Source organism: Pimephales promelas, chromosome 23 (genome assembly GCF_988280905.1).
Source record: "Pimephales promelas chromosome 23, fPimPro1.hap1.1, whole genome shotgun sequence".
NCBI lineage: Eukaryota > Metazoa > Chordata > Actinopteri > Cypriniformes > Leuciscidae > Pimephales > Pimephales promelas.
Window position 1 is genome coordinate 10810983 of NC_142791.1, and position 20605 is coordinate 10831587.

The 20605-nt window shown below is 37.0% G+C and overlaps 2 protein-coding genes across 2 annotated transcripts; one reads left to right on the forward strand and one right to left on the reverse strand.

The window, feature by feature from the left end:
- Positions 1 to 99: 99 nt before the first annotated feature.
- tmem230a (transmembrane protein 230a) lies at positions 100 to 3776 on the reverse strand. The gene is made up of 4 exons (XM_039676750.2): positions 3562 to 3776; positions 2933 to 3133; positions 1024 to 1146; positions 100 to 945 (listed from the first exon to the last, which is right to left on the reverse strand). Exons 2-4 carry the CDS (start codon positions 3029 to 3031, stop codon positions 805 to 807), a joined length of 363 nt encoding a protein of 120 aa, XP_039532684.1. The 5' UTR covers positions 3032 to 3133; positions 3562 to 3776; the 3' UTR covers positions 100 to 804.
- Positions 3777 to 5742: 1966 nt separating this feature from the next.
- On the forward strand, positions 5743 to 17153 carry adra1ab (adrenoceptor alpha 1Ab). The gene is made up of 3 exons (XM_039676748.2): positions 5743 to 5903; positions 9707 to 10825; positions 14274 to 17153. The coding sequence occupies exons 2-3, from the start codon at positions 9934 to 9936 to the stop codon at positions 14675 to 14677; spliced, it is 1296 nt and encodes a 431-aa protein (XP_039532682.2). The 5' UTR covers positions 5743 to 5903; positions 9707 to 9933; the 3' UTR covers positions 14678 to 17153.
- Positions 17154 to 20605: the final 3452 nt, after the last annotated feature.

A 20605-nucleotide genomic window follows, 5' to 3' on the forward strand; every position in this document is an offset into this window, starting at 1 on the left:
TGGTTCTCAAAATACAACACTCTTTGCTCCCTCAAAATAAAGCAGCACAAGAAGGTGAACATCAATACTTCATTCTGTCATTTTCAAACCAAATAGATGTCTGAATAAAACCAGTTTATTCCACAAAACAATACTGCCACAACAACTTAACTACACTACCAGTAAAACCTTGGACACATGACCTCAGTCTTTATTTTTACAATTATCCACATTTTAAAATAATGGTATACAGTTAAAACTACACGAAAAAAGAGAAACAAATCATAATTATGTTTAATTATTGCAGCTACTACACTGTTTTACATTGTGAAGAGGGTCACATGTCTATTTGATGCTTTTTTTTAATCAATTTCTTCACTTCCCAGGTTAACTTATCCATGTAAAAAAAAAAAAAAAAGAAAAAGTGTACATTTTTATATAAAATTAAAAAATAAATTGTGTCCAAATGTTTCACTGATAGTGTATACAGTAAATAACAGATTCTCCATTACAGGAAACATACATTTATAGTTTTGAAAATGATATTTTAAACAGTTGTACAAAAGCTAGCAAAAATATCAGCATATTTCTTGTTGGCTTTTTTACATATTTAGCTAAATAAATACTCTTAATATTGCACTTCATTTTTCTTTTGGTAAAATAAAGGTATTCAGCTTAATAAAGCTCAGCCAAGCCACTGTGTGCCACGGTTTCTCTCCTAAAGAGACTTATAGTAAACGGAGAATGAATGTCTGAAGGCAAATCATGCATAACAGCAGCAGAAAAACACACAGAAGTAACAGCTAGTACTACGACTAGATCCGTTTAGTTGTCAAAGTCTGGGATGTCATCGTAAGAATAACCACGGTAACCCTTGGAAGCATAATAAGCGATCCGCAAATGATAGAATCCAGGAAGAAAGATCAGTACGCCGATGATGAGGACTGGAATTGTGCGATCTGGGTGCTATAAAAAGACCATAAATTACTGTCAAACATTGTGACTGACAGATACTATTACAATACTGCAGTTTTGTCTACTCACCGTGACATTAATGTATCCCGCCAAAAGAAGTGATCCAATAATTATCAATACAGAGCCAATCAGAAATAAGAATGTTGCCAGGGCAATGGCCTTGTAGGGTACTTTAGGTGGGGTTTTCTTGAACTATAAAACAGTGTTTCATTTAATACATGACACAATAGATACATACCGTATGTAATATCATTTACAGTCATGTGAAAAAGAAATTCTATTTTGCATACCAGGGCAGAATACCAATCATAGCAAAAACTAGGCCAAAATGGAGAACAAACTAAAGTACACCCTTTACAACTTCCATAGGAAATTAAGAGGATAAGTAGCAGTCAAGAGCTTATGATCAAATTTACTGATCATCAGAAATCATCAGAGTGTGATTAACTCTATAAAAGCAGACGTTTTTTTTTTTTTTGTTCAGTTTTCTGGTCTGGAGCCTCCAGGTGTATGTATGCCAAGGAGGAAAGACATCAGCAATGATCTTAGAGAAGCTATTGTTTCTGCCATCAATCTGGGAAGGGATATACGGCCATTTCCAAACAATTTGAAGTCCATTATTCTACAGTAAGGAAGATAATTCACAAGTCGAAAACATTCAAGACAGTTGTTAATCTTCCCTAGAGTGGACGCAAATTCCAGCAAATTCGCCCCAGGATAATGGGATAACCCAAGAGCTACACCTCAGACTCTACAGGCCTCAGTTAACATGTTAAATGTTAAAGTTCATGGCAGTGGAATTAGAAAAAGACTGAACTAAAACGACAAGACTTCTGAACATCTGGAGACTTTTAGACAGACAAGACCAAAGTGGAGATGTTAAAGGGTTAGTTCACCCAAAAATCCGTTCATCTTCGGAACACAGTTTAAGATATTTTAGATTTAGTCTGAACGTTTTCTGTCCCACCATTGAAAATGTATGTACGGTATACTGTCCTTGTCCAGAAAGGAAATACAGACATCATCAAAGTAGTCCATGTGACATCATTGGGTTGGTTCGAATGTTTTGAAGCATCAAAAATACATTTTGGACCAAAACTAACAAAAACTATGACTGTATTAAACATTGTATTCTCTGTATTCCGAAGATGAATGGAGGTCTTACGGGCTTGGAACAACATGAGGGTCAATAATGACCTAATTTTCATTTTTGGGTGAACCCTTTAAGCTATAATGCACAGTGCCAAGTAAGGAGAAAACCAAACAGAGCATATCAGCACAAACATCTCATTCCAACCGATGGAGGGATGATCATTTTTGGATTGTTTTGCAGCCACAGGACCAGGGCAGCTTGCAGTCAGTCATTGAGTCGACCATTAACTCCGCTATGCCAAAGTATTTTAGAGTCAAATGTGAGGCCATCTGGCCAACAGCTAAAGTTTGGCTGATATTGGCTCATGCAATAATGATCAAAAACACACTAGCACAATGGCTGAAAAAAAGGAAAAAAGAAGAAGAAGAAGACTATCATCAAGTAGTTTGAATGGCCCAGTCAAAGTCCAGACCTCACCCGACTGAAATGTAGCAACAGGACCTTAAAAGAGCTGTGCATAAACAAATTCCCACAAACATCAATGAACTGAAGCAACGTTGTAATGAAGTGTGAGCCAAAATTCTTCTACAACGATTTGAGAGAAAATGATTAGGCTACATCAACTTATTGCTGCTTAAAGTGGCTCGATGAGCAATTAAATCATGGGGTGTACTTAGTTTTTCACCCATGGCTTTTTTTTCACCCAATACATAATGACACAGTGTAATATGTCACGTGTTGTTGTGAGGCTGTATTTCCCTCATTTTAAGACCTGCTAACGACCAGATGGTTTTTTTATGCCCTAATCCGCAAAATAAAAATTCAAAGAGGGTGTACTTTCTTTTTCATATAACTGTAGATATTTTCTGCTTCAAGTTTTCTCACCTGTAGATCAATGTAGCCTTCATCACTATCTGCCAATCTGGAGTATTTCACTTTATTGTTCGGAGCAGCACTGGCAGTGTTGTTTCGTGTCGCAATCATGACGTATAGATTTGTTGGCACTTGAGGATGATGATGAGGATGAAAAGCAGCAAACTATACTGAGACTATCAGAGAGTGCATCCGCTCCTGTCGTGGTTTATTCTGGGAGACCAAAAAGAATTTTAAAAAATTCCACACAATTAGTTCAGCATAAAAATCAGGTTGGATTAGCTCCCTTTCATTTGAAATTACGCACATAGCCTAAATTCAAATACTGTCATTTGATAGCATCCTGGTGATATAGTCTAGATAATAATTTAATATGAGCTGTTATATGGTTATTTAATAAACCCAAATGGTTATTTATGCAGTCTGTGTAATCTTATATTGCGGTCAGACCTCATCTGCGTGCGTTATACTTTGAAATAAAATAGGCTAATGTGTAGGGTTTACTTTAACACAATTCTTACAAAATAAAATGCTAGTTTATTTCATAAACAAACAGTAAAATGTACTCCAATTATATTTGTTTCATGTGCAACTTCGAAAAATGTTGAAGGAGTTGATGAGCAGAATAGAAACGTACTCACCAGCTAATGCAAAGTCGTGCCTTTAAGCATATGTTATAGAGACAAAATAACGAAAGACACAGCGTTGTTTTATGTTGTTTCGGGCAGGCGACCTGAATTTTGATCCACTACTGCCAGTACTCTACATAAACTTTGTTTTGTCCCCTAAACACACTAACAACTTGTCCCTCTGTGGACATTGTTTACTTCCTTATTCCCATTCCAACATGCGCGCGCATGAAAGAAGACCAGCGGCAGCCAATAGCAACTGGTCTTCTGCACATGAAAAAATGTCAACGAGTATTATAATTAAACTACACATTTTTGCCATTTCCTTTAAAAGAACCACATATGAAATCGATTTTAAGCATTACATTATTTAGATAAATAATTAGGCTACAATTAATAAATCGGAATGCACCAGATGAATAATAAAAAAAAAAGAATGAATGAATAGGATAAATGGCTAACGTTAAAGTAATTTAAATTACAGTCCATCATTAAAACAACTAAATTTAAAACAAGTCAATTAGTGTGTATCAATTGACTGTAAAAAAAAAAACATAAACAAACAATTAAAATAAAAAAAAAAATACTCAGTTATTATTCAAAATGACCTGTTTTTATCTAGATTAGATTTAATAATAATAATGATAATAATATATTGATAATAATAATAATAAATTACATTGATCAAATTAAATTTACCACACACTGCTCGTCAGATTCAATTAATTGAAATTTGAAGTGCTTTGTTCTCCACCAACACCAGCTCCCAGTACAGTAAATTACCAATAAGTCATGCTTTTTTGTCCATTATGAATAATTTGACATTACCTGCTGGTTCAGAATGATATTGCTGAGCAGAGTTCAGTGAGTTCAAAGAGTTTTTCAGTGAGTTCAGTGAGTTCAATTCTTCACAGAGGTGGAACTTCTTCTGTTCAGAAATTACTTGTGACACATTTATTTATTTAGATAGCGTATTATATACCCACATATTATTGATTTCATTTTATATTCATAAACATAATTCTTATGATATTAATACAGTGAGAATAAGCACTATGACAGCAACGTGCTGTTTTTTTTTTTTTATTATTCTAATGATTTGTGCAGGCCAATGCACTTTTCAAGTGCTAAACTTCTGATCTGTTGGTTGTTTGCTTCCTTCTTCCCTCCATATGCTTTATGGTTTGTGCAATTGCTGACGTTGGCTGGCTTCCAGAGTAGGCCTAACCGTACAACAAAACAATGAAGAACCTTTAACATTCGCAGCACGTCTTGAGACTGCAGCTTTGAGGACAGTGCTTCAATAGTTTAAAGTGACAACAAAGGAGGGTATGCCAACATAATTAAATTCAATGCAAGCAATCCATGCTTGCATTAAACTTCTGCATAAAGTTCTGTTTTTTAATGCACAACAAGGGGGAATAGGAAGAACAGAAGAAAGAAAACAAACAATCGATGCATGCTATTGATCAAAATCTCATGGACATTAGATGAACAACATTTGCTCTATGATGCATGTAGCCGAACAAATAAATAAAATTCATTCTTCTAAGAAAAAAAGGTGCATAAATTAATTTATTTGTTTTTGGAATGAAATATTAAATTTAAAGTGTGTTCTTATTCATTCTTTCTCCCATGTCATTATAAACCATGATATTCTGTCTTTTGTGGAACACAAACAGATGTTTTGAAGAATGTCCATGCCGCTCTTTTCCAATCAATGAAAGTATATGTGGACCAGGAGCTGGCAATGGACAGTTTTAATCACACTGTTTTGTTGTTATAATTGTTGTTTTTGTTGTTTGTTTGTTTTTCTGTCTGTGACATTCACTTTCATTACTAATGCTGATGAATTAGGCCTACACCTTCGCAGGCCCACCAAAAAAGTAGTTTTTAGTTGTAATACTTTTTTTTTTTCAGTTCAGATTGTTTTTGTTATTCAAAAATAAATGAACATGTACAAAAATACTTTGACTTTGTGAGAAAAGTCTAAGTTAGAAAGCTAAAAAAAAAATGTTACATTAACAGAAACAGAACGATAAATGTTTAAAACAACGATACAGGCAGTATATTATGTGTATCGCCCTCCTTTGCTCCCTTTTACCATCTGTACATTCTGAGAGAGAGAGAGAGAGAGAGAGAGAGAGAGAGAGAGAGAGAGAGAGAGAGAGAGAGAGAGAGAGAGAGAGAGAGAGAGAGAGAGGTGGAAGTGAGCAGCCTATGGGATGTTGGCACAAACAGTATTGCATCCCATCAGATTCCTCATCAGACTCGCATTATTTGTTTTCTCAAAGATCACGAACGAATGGAAAGAAGACTAACGTTTTTTCCCCCCAATGTTGCTCTGGATGATGGTAAGTGTGTACATTTTTTAAAGGATGTTTAGTCGGAATGATGAAACCTCTGCAATAAAAAAGTTAGTTGGTCATAATTGCGAACGCTGCATGCGATTGACAGACGCAATTATTATTATGGAATCATATGAACCTGTTTTTCTTACCGATGAGCTTTTAATTAATCGATTTCAAAGTGAAACTGTTGTCTATTAAGCTATTTAGTGTAGCAGTGTGTTGGTGTTAATTTAAGAGACAATTAGCATATAAGTTTTAAGTCCTATAGACTAATTACAGAAATGTTGTAATTTTGTAGGCTAGGCCTACATCAAGCGTCTCGTTCAAATAAACACATTCAATCTCCATATTTTCTCAGATGAGTGACACAACATGTATTTCACTTTTTCTGGTCAATTGAAAAAAGAAGAAATTCAACAAAACATAATTTAATAGTTGTCTATCATATAAGAAACCAAAAATAACGAATATTCCTTTTTCAATTCATTTAGCTAATGATTTTATAACGTGTCAATCCAGTAGCCATACAGAATGGGGCTTATAAATGTGACTGATATGTGATCATGAGCAATGTTACTTAGCCTATTTTATTCAATAATATACATAGCCTATGTATCAAATATGTTAGTGTGTGTGTACTATCCTGTTTTATGGAGTTTTAACACAGACATCGTCTTTCAGAGGCGCCAACTGGAATCATGTGACTTTACAGCAGTCATGTACAAATTTTGACAAAAGTCAATTCTTAATTGAGTTACCATATTTTTTTTGGTGTAGCTTTTGTGTAACAATTGAACACACAAAAAAGCTGACATACATTTAGACAAGGGTCAACTAACCTACCGTTATGTTGTTCTTGTTCCATGAATTCTTTTTAAATTTAGCTGAAACGCCTATAGACTCTTCGGTGACAGTTTCCATTGTGACAACTTACCCCCTTAAAAGTCTTTGATTCAAACAAAAATACAGGAAGCGGTTTGGTCAAGTTACATAATTTGTCATTCAGTACACTGTATAATAATAAAATTATCCATAAGATTTTGGGCACTGTATATTTTGGCCCCCATAGCCAAATGTGGCTCAGCAGATGATATACAAACTCTGAGTCAGCACACACCCAAATGAAAAAAAAAAAAAATGTTTTATCATAAATGTATAGTTTTAATGTATTTACCTAGGTTTTGTTTGTACGCAGAAGGCATATTTATTTCCAACATACCATCCAAGATATGGATTTCAGTATTGCTGTGTCTATAAATATATCCATAAATTTCCTCAAGCTTTACTTAATCAACTTGAAAGCCTTTTTAATATTAGTTTTGGCATCTCACCTTGAATTGCATTTCTTAAGGTTTTTTGAACAGGAAAAGAATCAATGCAGCATGTAATGCTTTTGAGACTTAGCTCTGCTTCAGTGAAAGATTTGGCCTGTATGTGAGCTTATGCAGTTATAGTTCACTTGAACAAATTCACAAATAGATGAGTCAAGGCTTTTGTGAATTGAGTCTTGAGCATTTTGGCAAAACTACTACACCAAAACAATTCACTAACTTGAAGAAGCAAGCACTTTTCCATCTCATTACATAATGCATTACTTAAAGGGTTAGTTCACCCAAAAATGAAAATTAAGTCATTAGCCGCGTTTCCACTGCCGGGCCAGGGCCGGGCCGTGCTAGTGCGTGCCAGGGCCAGTCGCGTTTCCACTGTCACTTCCGGGGCTTGATCGGGGCTTCCTCAGGGCCAACGGCCAGGATTTCTGGCCCGTCGAATACCTTGGGCCAGAGGGGGCCAGCTCGGGCTAGAGGCGTGCTCAAGGTAAAAGGCGGAGTTTATCGGTGTTATGTTATGATCTGAAGCAAGATGCATAGGGGTGTCCATGTTTAACCGATTAACCGTTTAAAATTGCATAACATTTTAATTTGAACTGTAGGCCTATGCCAAATGCTGCGCAACAATATATAGGCTATATATAGCTACATATCGACGAATTTTCAGATATTTGTTTGATTTTTTTGCCCCTTAAACATTTAAAATATTTGACAAATTAATATGAAAAAAATATATATTTTACTGGTTTTCTGAGGCCAAATTAGAACCTGGAAATGATATTTTCCCCGCAGTGCTGAATGAGAAGAGCCGTACAGAAAGGGGATTTATGGGTGATTTATAGGCTATAATAAATGTGTCTGATAATAAAATAATATAAAATAACGAGGCATTAATTGTTTATTAATAAACTATTGTTTTCTAAATGATTTTCGGCTAAAAACATATCTCCATCTCCGGATGCACATTTAGAGAGAATTAAGCTACATAAACATAGAAGATATTGGCTTTCGATTCGAATTTGTTCTTTTTAAATTGGACATTTAAAGCTTTAATCTACAAAGGATATAACTAGACTAAAGCTTTAAATGTCCAATTTAAAACGAACAAATTCGAATGCGGTGGCTGTTTCAGGTCTCGCGCTTCAGTTCACGGAGATCATGAAGCGCGTCTTGATTAATTGTTAAAGCACAACGTTTTCTTGTTATAAATAAATTTATTTGCGAATAATGTATTATTATTTTCTGTATGACCAGAAATTAAAGAGTATTTTAAGTTGTTTCCACTGAAAGAAATGCAATGAAACTGTTCACATGGGCGTCTCGCAGCCATCAGTGCGTGCTCCACACACACTGGATATGCGCTGATATTTGTCAAAAATATTGTGTTTATTTGTGCTCTGTTCCTTTTTTGGATAAAGGCGTCTTCTACATATGCAGCCTAATAAAATGTTACAATAATGATGATGATGGTTATTATTATTATTATTATTTTGCAGACACGGAGTTTTTGTGAAATGGACGTTTTGCTTATTTTCAATTGGCAATTTCAGTTTGAAGGGTGATGGAAATGCGGCTTTAACTGCTCCGTACTTGCTGCGTTTTATTTCTATAAATTAATTTCGTTTCAAATGGGGTCCAATCAGTTATTAAAGGTGTTAAAAAATCTGTATCTCGAGGTTGCGGCGCGCACACTATGCACCGAGTATTAACCGATGGGCCTCGGTTAACGATTAATGAATAACTTGAAAACGTGCCCGCAGCCCTACTTGTTATATCGCGCAAAAAAATCGCTGCTTGAAATGGAGAATCGCCTGTACTGGTCTCGGGACACTATTGCAGCCACTACGGCAGTTGAGTTAATATACATGCTATCTTCCTAATTTAAAAAATAAATTAATTCATAATACCCGCTGAAATGGGTTGGGTTTTATGACGTTTGATCCTGAAAGGCGTGTTAGGGGTGGGGTCTGGGGCAGCGCTGTGGGGCTACTGGCCCGGCAGTGGAAACGCAAGCCCGCTGCTTGAGGCCCGAGGCCACTAGCTCGGCCCGGCTCGCTGTTAGCTCTGGCCCAGCCCTAGCCCGGCAGTGGAAACGCGGCTATTAATTACTCACCCCCATGCTGTACCAACCCCGTAAGACCTTCGTTCGTCTTCGGAACACAAATGAAGATATTTTTGATTAAATTTGAGAGCAGTATAACTACCACATTGGCTCCTAAGGGACTGCCTCTTGACGGCCCAGAAAGTCAATGAAGAAAATGTTTAAATATCCCAAGTGACTACCGTGGCTAGTATGCATATGCATAAAACATGTATGCATAAAACATGTTGTAGATAAAAATGGTATAAAAAAAAATAGAATTGATTTAAGATGGGTTAGCATAAGTCACATTGCTTGCTGGGGCAAAAACAAAATCATGTCAGAAACTCTGTTTATAATCTTTCTTTTTTTTTTCCTTATTCTTTTTTCTTTTTAAGGTTGCAAGATGATGGCTGATGGCTAAGATCAAAAGTCATACCTGAGAAACTTAAATGGCACACAAATGTCCTCAAGTGTGACTGCTATCACTACTGAAACATGTTGAAGTTAAAACCACAAAACATGTTAAAAGTCATGGATGGTTATCATCTGCACAACATTGACTGCACACCAATCACTGCAGTTTGCTACTCAAACTTAACTTCGTAGCTTGCATCGAGACGTCATGACCAACGTGTTCCCAGCAGAAGATAACATAAGTTCAACCTTTTTTCCTGAGAACTGTCCCAACTGTACTGGGATACCTGTGTTTGAAATAGATCTCACAAAGACACTGGCTTTGGGCCTGGTGCTGATGCTCTTCATAATATTCGGTGTGATGGGTAACATCCTGGTCATCCTCTCCGTGGCCTGCCATCGCAACTTTCGTTCCGTGTCGCATTATTTTATCGCCAATCTGGCCGTTGCAGACCTGCTTCTGAGCTCTGTGGTGATCCCGTTCTCCGCTGTATCTGAAGCCTTGGAACGCTGGGTATTCGGCCGCCATTTCTGTAATGTCTGGGCCGCGCTTGACGTGCTTTGCTGCACGGCGTCCATCCTCAGCCTCTGTGTGATCTCTGTGGATCGCTGCATCGCCGTCAGTTACCCACTGCAGTACCCTTTCTGGGCTACGAGTCGAAGGGCACTGGCGGCAGTGGCGGCTCTCTGGGCTCTTTCGGCTGCCATCTCTGTAGGCCCATTGTTTGGATGGAGGGATCCAATGCCGGAGGACGAGTCCGTGTGCAGAGTTAACGAAGAGCCGGGGTACGCCATCTTCTCCGCTGCATGCTCTTTCTACGTTCCGTTGGCGGTGATTTTGGCAATGTACTGTAGAGTGTACGTGGTGGCCCGGCGGAAGACTCGTTCCATGAGTAAGAGCAGACAGAAGAATGGGTTGACGGAGCACGGAGTAACCCTGCGGGTTCACTGTCGTAAGGAGGAAGCCGTCCACTTGAAGCACTCGCACTTCACCTTCATGATTAAGTTCTTCCAGAAGAAGAAGGCAGGCAAGACTCTAGGGATTGTGGTGGGCTGTTTCGTGCTCTGCTGGCTGCCTTTTTTCCTAGTGTTGCCCATAAGTGAGTACTTGACATTTATGTGAACACAAATCCCATCCAAAAACATTATAATACTCTTTACTAAAATTTAAATTAAAGTGCCCAAATTATGCATTTTAAAAGGTTTCTAAATTAGCTTTGGATGTCTCCTACAACAGCACTCAAGCTAAAAAACACACTTTAATTTTTTCATAATATACACTGTAGAATCACTTTGTTTCTCACAGTGTCTGAAACGGTTCAATAAACGATTCAGTCTTTCTAAGGCCCCGTCCACACTACTGCGTTTTCTTTTAAAAACGGATACCTTTTGCTACCCTAGTGTGCACCTCCCGTCCACACTAAAACGGGAAAAACGAAGACCTAAAACGGAGAAGTTTTGAAACGCTGGAGCTGCGTTTTGAATCTCCGGAGGGCGTTTTAGTGTGGACGAGACAAAACCATACAAAACGGAGAACTTCAGAAACGCTGACGCAGAGGCTGATGCTTGGCTCTATGATTGGGTGTTATCAGTCATGACGTATCCTTCCCTGATTCGTCATTCACTGTTTACACCGGCACGCACATGCCCAGTGTTGGTGAATGGTCACGTGATCCGCGTTTTCAGTCGTTTTAATGTGGACGGAGATCGTTTCTAATACGCAGATAAAACGCTGGTGTGGACGGAGATCGTATTCGTTTTAATTCTCCGTTTTTAAACGAAAACGCAGTAGTGTGGACGGGGCCTAAACCCCTCCTTTCCAAGAGCTTTCTCTGCTCTGATTGGTCAGATGGACCAGTCTGTTGGTCCAATGAAATCAGAAACAAAAAGTCTATTAGCTTATCTAAATTTCAGCTCCAGTGCTTCCTCAGCACTTAATGCACAGTGTTACAGTACTTACAACAATGGTGTCGGTTTTACCATATCAATTTAAGTCTGGTTCCTCATCCTTTGGAAGGGCATGCAAAGTGGATTTGCTTTCGCAGCAGGGAAAAAAACAGCATGTTTTAACATGTCGACAACATGAACCAAACTCTTCGAGGCCTCATGCTATGTTTACACGGAAACGATTCTGAAGAGAATACGCAAAAGTGGCGCTGCGTTATCACTTTTTATTCTGCGTTTAGACGAGCGTTATGGGTGGGAAATCCGCAAGCATAAGGTGACGCAAAAGTGCGTGAAATTCAATGTAGTATGCACTCCAGGCAGCTTGGTGGCAACGTGAAGCAGCTCCACACGACAACACCAAGTCCGCGCGCCTGCGTACAACCTTCACTGTCTAGCAGACTTTCGCGTTTTTACCCTTTACACGGGTACGCGGCTAGGGAGCATTTTTAAGATTTCCACACTGGAGGGTGGTTTCACATTTTTGCGTTTTTAAGCCCCCGAAACGCCGTCACCGTGTAAACGAAAGGCACATCCGATCAAATATTTTTACGTTTTCACCGCGAGCATTCTCGTGTAAACAGGGCCTCAGCCACAACTACAGTGTTTGGGGGAGGGTCTATGTAGATGTTTTTTTTTCCCGGGCAGTCAGTGAAGACCATAGGCGAGCATTGTGCAAATTTGTTAACCTACAGTATGTAGGTTAGACTTAAGGTCCTCCTTGCACACTGAGTTAGAAAATCTCATCCGAAATTATCGCACATTAAAAAATAAATACGACTTCACAGTATGTCAATCACGTTTACACACTGCCTCCGAAACTGTTGTCCGTCACAAAAAATTTTCGAATCCATCAAATTTGCTGCCTTTTTTGCATTTGTTGCAAGAATTTTGAGAGGTGCTTTGACAATTTAGAGCCACCGAATGATGAAAATGAAAAAACAAAACAAAACAAAACAAAAAAACATTTAGGCTTCTTAATTGCCGTCAAAGTCTAAAATCCTGTCTGTCTAGCGATCTTCCCATAATGTTTACGCGTTAGGTCAGTAGGCTGAGAGTAGGCGTTCTTTTGCGGCTATCCGAACACTTTTGCCCACATGAGTGTTTACGCTACGAAAGCAATCCGGTCAAATGCGTTTTCGATTACCTCTGGAGGTGGTCATAAGTGGACAAGCTCAAAACGTTTTGGAGTCAGTTTACTCCTGTATTTAGCGTAGTGCACTTATGATCCGATTGACAAAAAGGCATCTTAAAGGGTTAGTTCACCCAAAAAGTGAAAATTAAGTCATTAATTACTCACCCCCATGCTGTACAAAACCGTAAAAGAATCTCACTATTTATGGATAGTGTGGACATTGGAATGCAGAGTAGACTGGAATTACTGGTGACTCAGGCAGTTATTCTTCCTCTTCTTCTTCTCCTTTAAGGTGCATTACCGCCATCTACTGGACTGGAGCGCTGGCAGTAGATTTACATGTGGAAAAATCATAAGAAAAAACATAATAGGGGCACTTTAATGTAAAATGTTCTTGTTTTGTTTTTGCATTTTGGTCAAAAGTCAAAAAAAAATCAATGTTTTGTTGAAATAATTTGTTTTACTTCAAAATAATGCTAAAAGATTATGCCAAACTACTTAATTGAATGTGCCCATTTGAATATTTGAAAGTACGAATGAGATTTGAGAGCTACTGCAGAGAGATTATCGTAAATATACACGTCCGAAAATTTGATTATTTTGAATAACTTAAATCTTGATCTATTTCTCACACAAATGTGTTGTATAGCTTCAACAGAAATGTACATTAGTGCCATTTTAGTGCTTGGCTGCTTCCTCCTCATTCATTTTAATTTCAATTTCATTTTAATAAAGTACATATTTATAACAACATAATAAGGACGAGTAAATGATGAAAGAAGTTTTGGGTGAACCCAACTTGCAATAACACAGAGAACATATGTGCTAAGTAATGCTATGAGCGTATTTGATAGACACGTAGTTTTCAAGCGAAACACATTTTAGATATTATGCTTTCATTAACATGTTTGTTATTCTCACAAGTTTCAAAACAACCCAAGGTTCTCCCACACTATGACTCTATTCATAAACAACATGGACATAATTCTTGCAGGTCCCCTTGAAATAGCTTTTAAATTAGCTTGTTTACAACGAAAGAATGAATCATGAAAGAAAGAGAAAGTATTGCAGACTGCTTTGACTCTGAGAGTCATAGAACACATTTACAATAAAGGGTTTCATATGCTAAACAGCAGTTCAGAAAACAAAATATTTTGAATATATTCCAAATGTATTTGCAGGCGAATCTGTTTCATTTGTTCTTACATTTAATGCTTTATGGAAATACAGCTTATTTATCTGCCTTTCAGCTTAGTAATTGGACAGCTAAGATACTATTATCATTTGTGCGTATGGTTCAAAGCTTTTAGAATACCAGGAAAGGGACACATCAAAGCAAAGCCATTGAAAATATGAAACCCCCAAAACCATTTGACCTGCTGCCGTCTTCGAGTGACCTCATGAATCTGAAGCTGAAGGTCTGTTGCCGCAAATAGTAATTTTGTCTTTTCTTATTTGTGTCCCCAAAGGCTCAATTTTCCCATCTCACAGACCCCCGGACACTGTTTTCAAAATTACTTTCTGGCTGGGCTACTTCAACAGCTGCCTCAACCCCATCATCTACCCGTGTTTCAGCCAAGAGTTCAATAAAGCATTCCAGAACGTTCTCCATGGCCGCTGCCTCAGCAGAACGCACAAGACCTGGAGCCCTCCGGCCTCTTATCGAGACCCCATGAACCTGCACGGAGCCAAATCTCCGCAGGGTTTACCATCTAGATTTACTGACTCCTGGAGGACTACTAATGAATCTCCTTCTGCTGTGATACTGAATGAGTGCTCATTTACTGCACATGCACATAGCAACAGTGACACATCTCTGACTCTGAAAGTTCATCAAGTTTCCATATGCAAGATGGAAGGTGAGGCTCTATGAAATATTTCTGAAAGAATGAAAGACTTCAAAGGCAACCTTTGTAAGGTATTTTACAAAGACATTACGGTAACACTTTACAATACGGGTGCGCTAATATTCATTAATTTATACTTAGCACAGATAATCATGAGTTAGTGTATGACCCATATAAAACTAAACCATTAATTAATGATTACTGCATCAGCAACTAATAAAGAGTCTATGATTAATGGATTAAGTAATAAATGAATTGCTATTAATTAAACGTGTCATCATGTATTAATTCCTTAATAACATATTTTATTAACTAAAAGTGTAAACGAATGTGTTTAAACTGGATGAGACCATTACAGCTGTCTACACTGGACATGACAGACCATTGCATGTCCATTTGTTTTTCATAACAGAAGTATAGCGCAACAGCTCGGAGTGCGTCAGAAATAGAGTGGCATCAGTTTACTGTTGGGGTGTGTCGTGTAGCATTGTGTCGCATCCAGTGTTGTATCACTGATAATAATGGGTTCTAGTTTCTTTGTCTTGTCTAGTCACAGTGTTATGATGATAGAGTGTTATAATAGCAGAGCCGCATATTCTCAGTGTTCTTCCTTACTGTAAAAAATGATCATGATTTTAATGGTAAAAGACTGTAAAGATGCTACAGTGAAAAACTGTTAATTGGTTAACAACCTTTCCACAATATTATTCCTTACTATATACGGTAAATAACTGATAGATCTAATGGTAAATTTCATGTAATTTTACTGTAAAATACCGTTAATTTCACAGTTTTTAAAGTGAAAATGAACACCTCATTACAGTGAAAAAACGTAAATTGACATTAGCACAATTCCCTGTGTGACACTTCGCATTTGATGTATTTTTGTTGAAATAACTTATTTCTTCATAGTTTGCTTAGTTTGCTTAAGTTGATGTGTGTTGAATAAATGTGGACATTAATTTACACTATTAGTTAATAAAATATAATAAGGAATCAATACACATTGACACATTGAATTAATAGCAATTCATGTATTACATAATATTCATTAATCATATAGACTCTTTATTAGTTGCTGGTGCAGTAATAATTAATTGATGGTTTAGTTCTTCATGAGTCATAGATTAACTCATGAATATCTGTGCATTAGTTAAACATGAATTAATGCATATTAGTGCACCCGTTTTGTAAAGTGTTACTGGCATTACTGTGGAATTGAACAAGACATGACCAAGCATCTGGCAAGATTTTGTATACAGGAGCGACACCTTGTGGCAACATCTATAATATGCAGCTACACTTTTGTTAAGTGTAAAACTGTGAGAATTCGTACATTTGGAATGTAAAAATCCAGCTTGTAATGCAATGATTGTTGACATAGCCAATTGAAACTGCTTATTTTTGTTGTTGTTACATGTTTTTTTTTTTAAGAAAATGAGAAAAATGTTTGTGTTTTGCATTGATTTTCACAAAATCTTAAAAAAAACTGAACATTTAAATCTAAAAAAGTTGATAAAGTCTTAAACGTTTCTTCAAATGTTTGGTTAACACTTTACAATAGGGGTTTCATTTGTTAGCATTAGTTAACTACATTATACTTATACAGCATTGTTAAACCCTTTCAAAGTTATACATGGATTTCAAAGCAATTAATAAAATGTCATAAAATCATGTGAAAACTATCAAATATATAAAAATATATAATATAGCTTCAATTATTGCAAACACAATTAAATCCCGTATGATTAGCAGACTGAGAAGAACTTATACAAATGTAATGTTACGTGTCTTTGATATCAGAACAGGAGGACAACTCTGTGGAAACCTAACACTCACGCTCCCTCCAGTCTACCAGAACATGTTGATTTGCCCTTATTACCTGATTATTCTGATTATGTTCAAAATTGACATATTTTGGTAACGCTTCCTTTTACAATCCTGTTACCCATGTACACACTTATTATAGTAATTACAATTACTGGGTAATAACTAGTTACTAACCCTAAACCTACCCCTAACCCATGTACTTTATATTAGCCAGTAATTAGGTAAGTACACTGTAACACGTAAGTACTGTACTGTAAAAGGAAGCGTTACCCATATTAGCCCTCCCCTTAGACTGAAATCTACATTGATCTATTGATTTTTTTTTTCAGACTGTAGAAAAACTGGTGATCAGGTGTTTTACCACTTTGCAAGTAACATGCATTACATGATCAGATTGTCAGAGCTCTGCCCTGGCAGCTTTGTCTGTTCTGTCTTTTTTAAATGTTTCCATGTGTTTTGTGCTTGAGCACATGGCTTGTTCTCTGTTTATATTGGCCATGTGCTCCCATTGTCTTGCCTCCTTGTTTCCTTTTACCACACTCGTTTAGTCATTGTCTAGACCTCGTTTCTCTAATTGTACTCACCTGGTACTCGTGTGCTCTACTCCCTTTATATTGCGCTTACTTGCTTCATGACTTTGCTGGATTTTGTTGCGTAAAATAAACATTTACTGCTCATCTCTGCGCTTGGGTCCTATTATTACCTGTGACTCCCTGACACTTACTTTTTAGATGTAACGAGTAAAGTAATGCATTATAAGTAACGCACATTGCATAATCAGATGTAACGAGGAAGTATAATGCATTACAAGTAACGCGCATTGCGTTAATCAGATTACTTTTTTGACGTAACGAGTAAAGTAATGCATTACAAGTAATGCATGTTAAGTAATCAGATTTTTGATGGAACGAGTAAAGTTGCGCAAGTCCATAATGTAATCAGATTTCTTTTTAATAAAATGAGTAAAACAATGCATTACAGGTCACATGGATTATCTAATCGGATTAGATTTTGATGATAGCCTATGCGTAAACGCATTACAAGTAACATGAACATACATTATGTAATCTGATTACTTTTTGATGATGTGAGTAAAGTAATGCATTACAAGTAACATGCATTATGTAGGCTAATCGGATTACTTTTTGATGTAACTGCAGATTACAATCTAATAAAACAAATACATTTATTTGCAGCCAAAAAAACAGTTACAGTTAAAGTATTTTCTAGAACAACAGTCACAGTAATAGTACGAATTGTAGCTGAAATATAGCTAATGATGCATGATGTCCAATTTACTGGACATATGATTAATCCAATTTTTTTTTCTCCCAAACTCTATGTTACACTTTTACTTGCATGAGTTTAGAATGGATGAATATTACGTAGCACCTTGACATTTCTGAATGGAAGTCGGCCATCTTGGTTTGGAGAAAACAAAAATTACACATACAAAGGCTTGCCACTTGGGGACAGTGTGTAGGATGATGCACACTGTCATCCATAGGTTGATGTGCAACTATGCCATCAAAACTCATGCATATGCAAAATATATAAGGCTTTTTAATTAGCTGTCCACTAGTGACCTCTATGCGTCAAAGGGTTAATTTTAGGTAATGTTGATTTCTGTTTACTAATACATTGCTAAAATAAAAAAAAGTTGTATCTGTTAACATCACTTTGAGCTAACATGACCAAACAATAATCGATTGTATTTTAACTAACATCAAAAACGGTTAGTAAGTGATTTAAAATATAATGCTCTAATGTTAACTTTTGAGACTCCAGAATTTGTATATATATATAGTATATATATGTATACATAGATGTCTTTGGTCATATTGATGATAATAGACTATTGAAAGACTCAGTAATGTTAGATTCATTTGTCTGCTTTAACATTGTCTTTGTTGGTTTCATAATATGCATATTGTTGAAAATCAAAGAAAGAGTAGAGAAAATATCTCCTTTCTCCCCCTTTTATTAATTTTCCATTTTTGTAACATCACCATTCAAGGGATTAGACACTTTTCAGCGCAAGCGAACATCCTCAAACAGCACAGCCAACAGTATAAACACCAGCACACAACAGGTTCACTTCTGGACTGGGGTTAATGGGGAAAGAGAGGGGCGGGACTAGAAATCATTTGGCAACCTCAGACTAAACCATCTTTCAGTTCCCATCAGCATTTTACATAGATTACATACCACGCATAAAAGAACATTCAAGCACACATAGCAAAGTGTGTGTGTGTGTGTGTGTGTGTGTGTGTGTCGACAGCTGCTCTGGGATCAGAGGAAATTCTCATGGCATGTTTTATTTGAACTCTTGCATATGCTCATGATGTCTCAAGGAAAAGACTTGAAAAACTCACATAGGACAATTCTGTTCTCAATTTATGCCATATTTCCACACCAGCTTAAATAAAAATAAAATAATTAGCTTAATATGTTTGTTGTGTTTTTTTATTTATTAAACTAACCATTAATTTAAACTGAGAAGCAAAATTGTGGAAAAGTAATAAAGTATGTGTGTGAAAAATACACAGTGGCAAACAATACACATTAAATTATTCAGGTTAAAAACGAAAGAAAAAAAAACTGTCCATGATGTGTGTAGTGGGAAAAAAACTTATTCAATACTCCCTTATTAGCCTACTTTAGCCTAACTCAGTTTTTCTTCTCCAATATTTTTGCTCCTGTGTCACAGATGTTTAACAAGACAAAAATACCAAATACGAATAATATATTTTTTTTGTTTGTTTTGGCTGTCTCTCAAACTATCAATCCAGAGAAAAACATGCCACCAAGAAAGGCACAAAACAGATTCTGTACATGTAACAGTTTGTGTTGCACTGTAATCACAATTTAGTTGAAGTGATCCAACCATTCGATGTTGTTTTAAAGGAGCAATGTGTGACTTTTAGCGACATCTAGTGGTTCGGTTGCGAGTTTGCACCAGGTTTGCACTAAGGGCTCCGCACACTGCTCACCCCTCCCTTTCGAAGAAGCTACGGTTGCTAAAACGGGACAAACATCTCGTCGGCTGAGACAGCAGAGAATAGCCAGAGTAAGCCAAGAGTGTGTAACATTGTCACTGTTTCTGTACCACAGTCCATTATAAACCACATCATGAATACTGTTTACAAAGCCATAGTCAGGTGAGGATCAAGGGTTTTAATATATAATTTAATAAAATAATAATCAGCTGATTGTCTCACAAACGTAACCAGCAGCACATTTCTCCCCACATACTGTAGCAAACCCATAATACAGCGAGGGAGCACCTATATATTTTTTCTAACAGCGTAGTAATAGTTTAGCTGGCTAATATGAGCTGTTGCTGTGGCTGAGCTGGGACGCGTCTGCATGAGTCCAAAGGTCGGAAGTGCGCGCGCTGTTACAATCATGTCATCTCCGCATCCCATAGATACTATTTACTACACACAATAGGCTTTTTTTCTCTGATTTTTAAAATTCTTCGCGATCGACTTTAGTGATAAAAGACTTTAGTAAAAGTCTCTATCGACGGGTTAGTGATTCCTGTAACGTAGCACTGTTTTACGGTCAATGACATGAATACTAATCATCAGCTGTCTCACGAACGTAACAGCACATCTATCCCCAACATAACAAACCCATAACACAGCGAGGGAGAACTAAGTTACATGAAACAATCCCAAATACATATTTTACACCACTCACAAGGGAAAAGTCACTACTCACGGAGTGTAAGGCTAGCTTCCAGCTTTCCGCTAATTCTCTTTCAAGGTAGTGATGAAACGCGTTCTGTAGCGCTGTTTGTTCGCGTTCGGCTACGGTAGGAATATGACGTCACAACATGGCGACCTTCTTAGAAGGGGATTCCCGCGGTTATGGAGCTATTAATGTCTCATTCTAAGGTAATAAAAACATTACGGCTAATTAAGTAAGTTCTTTATACACCACTGAAAACATAGTTATGGATGTCATATTGCATTTCTGTTAATAGATACTCAACTTTGTTACACATTGCACCTTTAATAGCACCAAGCCCAGAAGGGTTGCTATGGGGCATATGCTTTCGATGTGTAATGTGTTGCCATCACAAATGAAAGAGTCGTCATAGTAACAGTAGAAAGGCA